This window comes from Typha angustifolia, chromosome 2 (assembly GCF_048772165.1).
Source record: "Typha angustifolia cultivar Huaian chromosome 2, ASM4877216v1, whole genome shotgun sequence".
In the NCBI taxonomy this organism is placed as follows: domain Eukaryota; kingdom Viridiplantae; phylum Streptophyta; class Magnoliopsida; order Poales; family Typhaceae; genus Typha; species Typha angustifolia.
The window spans coordinates 9357488-9367668 of NC_133240.1; the positions used below are offsets into that span (position 1 = coordinate 9357488).

Sequence of the window (10181 nt, forward strand, 5' to 3'; positions counted from 1 at the left end):
GTTTCTAGGTTACTTTATTTCCTAGCTATAATGTATATCCCAAAAGCCTTGTAAAAATTATTTTGAAATATTCCATGACCAAAGTGTATCTAATGAACGATGACATGACCTATGGTGGTCACCTCAATATCTTTTTCTACCTTTTCCTGTCTCCTCTCTGCCCTCCTCGGTGGCTCACCCCAGAAGTCGTCGCCGAGTTGTAGATAAACACTTTGAACATTTCAGCAAAAAACCAAAACCATATACTTACAACTTACGAAGTGACATGCACTCATATCTTATCTATCTATCTATCTATCTATCTATCAAAGGGAGTATTTTTAAACAACTCCTTAAACTATGGGCTTTTTATATAATTCGAACTCGCTCTGATATAAGATATAAATAATGAAAATTATCTTAATATTTCATGTGAGCTCAGATTTTATGCTGGATATGATAAGTTAAAGTGAGGTGAGTTCAAAGGGCAAAAAGAAAATGGTAAGATCGAGTTGGATTTTGCGAATGTCCCTCAGATTCTATGCAGAGCAGACTGTAGGACTTTTATCCATTCTCTCGCGCCCTCTAAGTTGTAGTCAAAGGGAGTGGGTCGAGCATCACGTGAGCCGAGGCTGATGCTGTCCCCCGCAACTAATTCTCACGATGTGTACATAGTTTGTCTCCTCCTTTTGTCACTTTCAAGCTTTAAAAAAGCACTTCAAACTTTAGTACCATGCCCACTTGTTTTACCAACTTAATGTTGGATTGGAATTTACTTTACATTAATGTCAACTATTAGCAGCTATCCCTTCTAGTCTAGGTTACTTGAGCTAGATCATAGGGTCCATTCTTTGACTGGGGTAATTATATTATATGTCCTTGCTTAAGGAGTATGCACCAAATCTAAGATCTCTCTCTTCCTGATGCTTTTCGTAATATGCACTCCATTCGTGTTCTTTGTGGATAGATTGATTGCCAGAGGAGCCAACTGCAGAGCGGTTTACGTTGTCCTAAGTGTTATTTAATCAAACATCCACGCAGCTTCCAGTTACAAACTCATCAGATAGTGTTAAAAAACCTCAAAGCAAGTACCCTTTTTTTTATTAAAAAAAAATAGTGTAAGGTTTACAAAATTCGTCCACTTCCTGGCCGACCACCCAATGTTTCTTTGAGATCTTAGTACTTCCAACCGAAAGCAAATGGTGGTCAGACCCCTTTTGTTCCATTGCAACATGGCTGTGAGGAACGTCTAATGGCAACGAAGTCACCGTATGAATGAAGACCTTTTTGGCAAAATGGACTAAATTGGCTAAGTACATATCACAGAGTAATATAATTACATGACAAATTTGATCCTTGCCCACTGCAAAAAAAAAGGAGAAAAAAAAAAGAAAAAATAAAGAAAGAAAAAAGAAGAAGTAGAAAACAAAACCCCAAAAACTAAAAGAAACAAAATGTAGAGATGTAACGAGTGATTTGGTTATTATCAGTTTCGAAATAGTGATTGCTTCTCCCGCCTCAAGTGACCGACCCTTCAATCCCCTTTCCCTCCCCCACTGGAGGACGGCCCCGGCGCGCCGGGCACCGCCGGCTTCGTGAGCCGCTGCAGCTGCAGCATCCGGGCGTAGCATCCGTCGGGGTAGTGGTTGAGCAGGTGGGAGTGGGAGCCCTGTTCCACCACCTTCCCCTCGTCGATCACAGCGATTGTGTGGGCGTTCCGCACCGTCGCCAACCGGTGCGCCACCACGATTGTCGTCCTCCCCGCCCCCGCCCCCGCTCGGTCCAATGCCTCTTGCACCCACCGCTCTGACTCGGCGTCCAATGCGCTCGTCGCCTCGTCTAGTAACATAACCTGCGCTCGCTTCACTAGAGCCCGGGCGATGGCGATCCTTTGCCGCTGCCCGCCCGACAGCTGCACGCCCCTCTCTCCGGCCCATGTCCGGTACCCGTCGGGCAACGCCGATATGAATTTATGGGCGTTTGCCTGTGTGGCCGCCTCCACCACCTCTGCCTCTGTTGCATTATCCTTCCCGTATGCAATGTTATCGAAGATCGTCGCGGCGAACAAGCACGGCTCCTGCGGCACCACGGCGATCGCCCGCCTCAGCGATTTTAAATTATATTTCCTTATATCCTTGCCGTCGATTAGAACCCGGCCGGAGGTGGGCTCGTAGAAGCGCTGGACCAACGCGATGACCGAGCTCTTGCCGCAGCCGCTCGGGCCCACCAGTGCGAGCGTCTTGCCGGCGCGGGCGCGGAGGGTGAGGTCGTGGAATACCGGCGCGTCTGGGCGCGACGGGTAGGAGAAGTCAACGTGCTTTAGCTCGACGTCGCCGCGAAGGCGATCGGGCGCAGGTGCCGCGTCCGGGTCATCAGGCTCGACCTCCGTCTTCCGGTCGACGACTTCGAACACCGAGCGCATGGCGCGGCCACCTTTTATGAAGTCCGGAGCCAAAGTTAGGGTCTCGGCGGCGCCGTTGGCGGAGACCATGAGGACCATGAAGACTCGAATGGTCTTCGAGAAGTCGGAGATGCCATGTTTCACCAGCCATGAGGCGTACCAGAGACCCAAAGCGTAGGAGGCGTAGAGGAGGAATTGGGCTACGCCGAAGCCGCTTCCGGCGATCTGGCCCTTCCAGAAGCAGCGCCGTAGCGGGCGCTGGAGGTTGGTGGCGAAGAGCTGCGTGATCTTGGCTTCCGAGTTGAACGCCGCCACCGTGCGTACGTTCGCCACCGCCTCTCCGGCGATCTGGGTTGCCTTTGCATGCGCGCCTTCGAGGTCGCCGGAGAATCCAGTCATAAACATTTTCTGCACCACCACCACAGATATGTTAAATTATAATTTGGTGAGGGAATTTATAACACTCGAAGTAATATCAGTTACCTGTAACACAGTGGCAGCAACGACGACTGGAAAGACGGCAATGAGTACTAAGGCAAGTCGCCATTCCAGGACGAAGCCGGCGGTGCAGGCGACGAGCATCAGCGCGGAGTTCTGCACGATGACGGAGATGCGATCGCCGATCGCCGACCTCACGTTGTGGGCGTCGAGGGTGAGCCTCGCCGCGATTCTTGCGCTGGCGTTCTCCTCCCTGTCGAACCACGCGATTTCGTTGCGGAGGACGGAGGTGAGCATCTTCTCGCGAACTCGCTTCGTCAAGTTCTCGCCGACGACGTCCCAGAAGAGGTGTTGCAGAGTGTTGAAGACCAGTGCAGCTGAGGAAACTCCGATTAGGAGGTAGCAATATTTGCCAATCTCCCTGCTCATGTACTCTGGATCCTGGGCGTAATATATGCTGAGGACGGCACTGAGGACGTAGGCGAACAGAGCACTGAAGGAGCCGCACACCATTGAACCAATTGAGCCGACGAGAGCATACGCCCACTCCGGTGAGTTCATCTTGGCCAGGCGCCAGAATGAGCTGGCTTGGTCGCGGAACGCGAGCTTCTCCATGCGATGGTTCGGGTCGAACGAGAGGCTGAAGTCCGACGTCGAAAAGTCGGAGAGACGGCGAGAGTACGGGGATCGACCGTAAGATGAATTCCGAGTAATTATAGGGGAGCTTACTGAGTTCCGAGCACTAGACGGCCTGTTTGCAGAGTGGGAATTAAAACAAACACCATTGAAGTATGAACAAATGAAGCAAGAATTAGTTGTTACCGTGCGCTGCTTTTCCTGGCATTGATCAGGGCAGCTTCATGGGCTTGCTCTTGCATCCGGATCAACTTGGCGTAGAGACCGTTTTCGCCTTTGGCCATGAGATCATCGTGCGTTCCAATCTCGGACACACTCCCCTGTTGAAGGACAGCCACGACGTCGGCCTTACGGATCGTCGACAGGCGGTGGGCGATCACGAGCGTCGTGCGCCCGATCATGAACCGGTCGAGGGCCTCCTGGACGAGTTTCTCCGACTCCGAGTCGAGCGCGCTCGTCGCCTCGTCGAGCAGGAGGATCGCCGGATTCTTCAACATCGCTCTCGCGATCGCAATCCGCTGCTTCTGGCCGCCAGAGAGCTGCAGGCCCCTCTCTCCAACCTGCATTGCATGGTGGCATCAGTTGACTCAAACCAAACAGAGTCAGAATTCACACACATAATTGTTTTACTTGGATCATTAGTTGCTTAAGAGTCAAAAGGATGGTTTGTAGCTGTGTGCCATTTAGTTTTTCTAGTCAAAAAATGATGTAAAAGTAAACTTCAATGGGAGAAAGTTATTCTTGGGATCAAGTTGATATTCTGGACTACCTAACTACTCTTAATCAACATTTAAAAGGCTATTATATAGCCTGTTTAGATTGAGAAAAGGACCTCAAAAAGGAATCTTGTCATGTTACTTCATTTAGACAAGGTCATTTTATCAGGACAGAGAAACAGCCTCCAGAGCAAGCCCTGCTGCTCAGAAGGGGGACCCGAGAAGTGGCGATGGTAGGGATATTGATGGTATGAGGGTGCGACCTCCACAGTGGAGGACAGAGAGCAGGAGCACAGCACAAGCAGACGGTAAAGAGAGTAAAAAATTAAAAGGATTGGAGTAAGAGAAAGCCGGCATGAAATGATAGAGAGCTTTCAGACCTGGGAATCATAGCCATCTGGTAGCTTTATGATGAAAGAATGGGCATTGGCAACCCTTGCAGCCTCTTCTATCTCTACTTGGGTAGCATCTTCTCTGCCCAAGAGAAGATTCTCTTTGATGGAGGTTGCAAAGAGGGCAGGCTCCTGGCTCACTAGCCCTATCTGCTGCCTTAGCCATCTCAGCTTCAGATTCTTCAAGTCATGACCATCAAGCAATATTTGCCCTAAGGAAGATAATAATAATAAGATTACAACGCAACTTTTAGCTTCTAGCATTACAGCCAAAATAGCAAGATCATCAAGAGTATCTGAATATAAAAAAAATAAAATAGATCATAAGATGCTTCATCATAATTTTGTCTCCAGTGCAATAACATATAGACATAAGACTACAAAAAGGAAAGCATAGGTTTTCTGTTGCTTGTTTTATTCATGAACAGTTAAATGTAATTACCCTTGAAATTCCCAATTCAAAGATGAGCAGAGTAAATAGGATGGAATAAAAAAATCACGCATTTGTTCATCTTCTTTGACCGTTTACCTGAACTGGGGTCGTAGAACCTCTCAATGAGGGAAACCACAGTGCTCTTACCAGAGCCACTGCTCCCAACTAATGCAAGTGTCTTCCCGGCGGCGACACTCAGTGATAGATCACGAAGGACCGGAACCTCCGCCCTCGACGGGTACGCGAAATCGACATTTTTGAGCTCCACATGCCCTGTGACCGAATCCAGTTCGATTCCCCCCTCGCTGTTCCGATCAATGCTCGGCTTGTGGTCGATCGTCTGGTACATCTTCGCTGCCGCCACCCTCGCCTTTGCGAAAGCCGTCATGCTCGGAGCCGATTGCCCGAGAGCCCTGTGAAGCAATACAAATCCAATTTATGTTAGACCATGTCTATTTCGACAAGCAAATGACACAAACAAATATGTTTGAGCTTTGTTTCTTACAATCCACCGATCATGACTGCAAACATGGTAGCAATGGCAAGCCCACCATTTGTGTGGTGATGTCGAACAAGGTATCCACCGTACCATAAGAGGAGAGCATAGCAGCAGAAGACAGTGAAGTAAGTAGCACCCAATCCAATACCCTTGGCGAACCCACTGCGGTAGCCGATCCTTTGGGCAACGCTTAATGCAGAGGAATAGGCCTGCATGACTCTGGATTCTCCCACAAAGGATTGCACTGTCCTGATTTGAGCCAATGCCTGGTATAGACGAACAAAATTGAGAACAAAGCTGCTAAATTTAGCTAAAAAGTATAAATTATAAAAAAAACTCACCTGCTCTGCTATGTTGCTGGCTTTGGACATGGCATCTTGGCTCTTGGACGAGAGCTTGGTCAATGTGGCGGCGTGGGTGCCTCCGATGATGGCGATGAGGGGGACGACCGCGAGAGTGACGAGGGCTAACTGCCATGCGGCGGTGAACCCGACTACGAAGCCGGAGACGAACGTCGCCATGTAGTGGATCAAATTCCCCAACTGCATATCACCACAAATGCCAAAACATCAGCAAATCCAACACGAAATCTACATTGAATTGGGTCTCGGAATCTTTCGAAGGGGAAGCAGAACCTTCTCGCTGATGGCATCTTGCACGATGACGGCGTCGGCGTTGATGGCGTAGATTATGTCGGAGGTGCGCACATCCGTGTCGAAGTAGCAGACGTCTTGGTTGAGAGCAGCCTCCAGATACTTGATCCGCATCTTGGTCGACTGACGCTCGCCGGTCCACATCCAGCAAGATATCTCTGTAGCATTTCGTCAAACACCATTCACAATCCTTCATCGCATCAAACCAATTGAAGCGCGATTCAAAACTAAAAGCTCACCGGCCCAAGAAGACGCCCAAATCGCGGCTCCGACGACAAGAAAATAGAAAGCGTACTGCAACGTTTCATCAAACAACGAGCTCAGAATTTATTCGACCCAAGTATAGTCGATCTAGAAGACAAGAGAAGCAAATCACCTTGACAACTTCGCGGACCATGACGTCGGGGTCATCGGCGTTGGAGCCGAAGGAGTTGACGAGATCCGCAAAGAAACGCAAAAAGACAGGAAGGGAGCAACCATGAATGATAGCTCCCACAGTGCCGATAGACATCAGAATATAGTCCAAGCCATCAGCGAAGCGAAACAACTCGCACAAGCTCACCGCCGGAGCAGCCGGCGCCGGCTTCTCTTCCTCCTCCGACTCCACCTTCCCGTTAGAAGATTCCATTTCCAAGGTGCGGGGAGGAGAAGGCGGCAAATTTGAAGCACTAGTAGTTACCAGTCCTCTTTCGACGACTCCAATTACTGGAGATTGCTCATGGTGGCCATGGTCATGGTGGTGTTCCTCTTCTTGGTTGGCTGCGGAGTGGGGAGGAGAGTGGAGGTGGAAAGTTTGCAGCTCAGGGCGAGTCCAGTCTTCCTCCACCTTCGCCTTTATCTCATTCTCCTCCATCTTTCTCTCTCCCTCAGCTCAGAGGCTCTCTCTCTTCTCTCTCTCTCAATCTCTCTCACCCCTTTCCTGGCCTTTTTAACGACCTTTTCGTGTAACGTTCTCTAATTACGGCTTATAATTCCGCTATTTGTTTATGTTCTGGCTTGAGAGAGAAGGAAGAAAGGCGTTGGGAAAAATGTGATTTTCCAAATCACTACCCAACTATTTGTTAATTTGACGGCAAACCTCTTTCGACCAATGTTTGCAAAATAACCCCTCCCATTTAGCTAAAATTGTAAACGCCAGTCTGTTTTATGATAAAATGCTAATCAGCTTCTACTAATATTACAAGGAAGATGCGAAATTGCAATAATTAGACCTGTAGCCCATTATTGGGGTCATTTTCTGATCCATTTACCAAGTGAGGTCATGGTCGTCTATATCTAAATTAAAGGCGAAGAATCTATTTACGAATAGAATAGAAATGGTAACAAGGTTGGTGTCAATTTGCAGAAAGATACCCTACTACATAATAATACACTGGATCAAAATAAGAGGAGGTGGTAGCTCGTTGTCCCGACAAAAGGACGTGTGAAAACTGAAGAGGGGGTGCAGAGGACTCAGGGGTGGGTTTTTTTGACCAAAGTTTGAGGTACTATTTTGGTGTGGGGCCCACTCAGGATCACTGTAGCACACTCAGTAGAAACCAAGCAATTTTACACATCCACCCTTGTCTTTCTTACGTTATGTCCGAGAGACGAGGGGTGAATTTATAATAGATATGTCAAGAGTGCGTCTGTGAAGTCAAGAAATGCTTCATAGGCACTGCCGCACTGCTCCATCTCACTTGGATTGTTTCCTGCTACCATCTCCCCCTCTCTCTCTCTCTCTCTCTCTCTCTCTCTCTCTCTCTCTCTCTCCATTAAATGCGGCGACTTCCACTCTTCTTCTGTACCATCTCCAATTTATTTTCCTCTTTAAAGACTTGCAGAAGAAGGGTGATGCAATAAAATTTGACCTACAAGCTCCATTTCATATAATGGACCCTAAGACCACTAATTGGATGGCCTAGTCAAAGTCAAATTTTTTTTCTTTATAATTTAAATATCTTTATAGTTTATAGATTAGACAATACTGTCAACACCTCAATACTTATATATAATATTCTAAATGTTTTAATTTAGAGAGATATAGTTGGGCCTTCGGAAACTAACTGATGAGCAGTATTTATTTGAGAGCAAATGCAGTCGGCGAGGGTCGCAGGAAGAGCAAAGATTCTGCAATCGTACGGTGGAGAATTTATCCAGCTAAGCGGCCGGTTAATCTAACAATTACGTTAGGCACCTTTGTATGGGGCGAGGATTTGCGCTTAATTACGAGAAGCCCCTGGATCTCGCGCACGTGATAGTTGGATACAACGGACGAGCAATCTCGTACGTCCGATCGGTGGTTTCCTTCTTGATTTGATTCCACTTAAAATTAGTGACAATTTAATTAATTAAGATGGTCCTAATTATTCCATCCAATCTCTACTTTGGACCAGCATCAATCAGGGCCTTTTCTATTATTATTATTATTTTTTAAAAAGTTAATCGCCTAAGAGTTTTCCATTAAAATAGAAAAAAGAAAGAAAAAAAAGACTCCTGTCAGCAAAAGCTCTAATCAGTGCATTTAACAGTTGCAAACAAGGATCAATTAGTCCTTCCTTTCCATTATCTAATGTTAAAAGTATCATCCAAGATGAGTTGGATGCCAAAACTCTGACAACTACCAAGCTGTTTGTTTTCTTCTGCAGAGCAACAATCTTAGATAGTAACCAATGTTTACAAACAAAAGTGCTTGTGAAGTAATCATCTACATCAAAGCAATCACTACTAGAGCAGCATCAGCGGCAGCAGTAGATGCTTATATTAAACAGTAGTACTAATCATAAGCACTGAGGCTAAAAGAAACCTCTTTAGAAGAACTTTTCTGGGTGTAAAGCAAAATAGTCAGCAGCTCACATCCTTTAGGTTCCATACCATTAATTAATCTAGTGATGCAAATCTCTGATTACCATATAATTATCATTCTTTGTCACCTCTTTCTGCCATGCAGCCTGGAGCTGGCAAAGGCAAACCTAGAACAAGTCAAAAAGAGAGATTAAAGAAGAGTATATAATACATATATATCATTGAGAGCATTGTATCACATTACATACCACCATCTCTCCATTCATCTGCTTGCTTGTTTTCTTTAATCAAAAAATGATCAGAAGGACGCCACTCAAAGCCCACTCAAAGGTGATTACTTGTGTGATATTATTTAATAAAGTCCCTCTTCCATGTGAGGTTCACTCACTCTTTGGTGGCCTTTGTCTTTCTCATGTGTTCCTCAGTAGAAACTTCCTCTTTTCCTCCTTGCTCTGCTTCCCTTTCTTCTTATACAATATACATTGGTATAGTGGTAATGGGGGGGGTTTTAATGCCTGCCCATGCGTGTGTACGAAGTGCATTATTGTGTGAGTGCGCCAGAGTGGAATTGGATGGAGATTGCAGCAGTTGCAGTACAACTAGCTACAGTTTTGGATCACATGTTGATAGATTCATATCTCTGTATACATATGTATACACATCTCTGAATGCTTTCTTCTGAACCAAAGAAGAGATGGGTTTAGATTTATCTTGTCAAACAGATCAAATGGATGGAAAAGAATTCAAGGTTACATCAAACATCACCAATGAATGGATCAATTTGCCAATGAATACCTTTTTTTTTTTCCTTTGCCATAGCCCATAAGGCAGAGATATGGACCTGATACTTTGAATTGCCACTGAAAGGTAACATGTATTTAAAAGAGGTGAGATCACACAAGGCAAAGATTTTCTTTACCAATGTGATGTCACATTCAAGTTTGGTCTGGGTGTACTTTTGAAACAAATGGGAGAAAAAACACTTTACTGTAGATGTAAAATGATTTCAACATAGAGTGGATTATATATGATAAATTTTCAACGAACTATTTTTTTTCCCCCTTTTTTTTTTCTTCTACGTTCACAGCGGTGAACTAAATTGGTGATTGTTTTTAGGGATAATACTCACGTTCTTGATTCCACTCATTGACTTGTTAAAGGCTTTCATTAACAGAGTCAAGTCAAATGGTACAACAAATCACACAAACATCAAGCAAGTCAACCAAATCCTACTTCAATCTTGCAACTTA

General features: G+C 45.9%; 1 protein-coding gene across 1 annotated transcript; it reads right to left on the minus strand.

Moving 5' to 3' along the window:
- Positions 1-1099: 1099 nt before the first annotated feature.
- On the minus strand, positions 1100-7100 carry LOC140770991 (ABC transporter B family member 1). The gene is made up of 10 exons (XM_073112339.1): positions 6524-7100; positions 6387-6441; positions 6130-6305; positions 5836-6036; positions 5501-5760; positions 5092-5408; positions 4551-4774; positions 3641-4014; positions 2864-3569; positions 1100-2788 (listed from the first exon to the last, which is right to left on the minus strand). The coding sequence occupies exons 1-10, from the start codon at positions 6998-7000 to the stop codon at positions 1514-1516; spliced, it is 4065 nt and encodes a 1354-aa protein (XP_072968440.1). The 5' UTR covers positions 7001-7100; the 3' UTR covers positions 1100-1513.
- Positions 7101-10181: the final 3081 nt, after the last annotated feature.

Coding starts and splice junctions, on each gene's coding strand:
- LOC140770991 (XM_073112339.1), bottom strand. CDS start 7,000: ATGGAGGAGAATGAGATAAAGGCGAAGGTGGAGGAAGACTGGACTCGC. Junction 6,037..6,129: donor AAGATGCCATCAGCGAGAAG/GTTCTGCTTCCC, acceptor GGTGATATGCAG/TTGGGGAATTTGATCCACTA. Junction 5,409..5,500: donor GCAGTCATGATCGGTGGATT/GTAAGAAACAAA, acceptor ATTGCTTCACAG/GGCTCTCGGGCAATCGGCTC.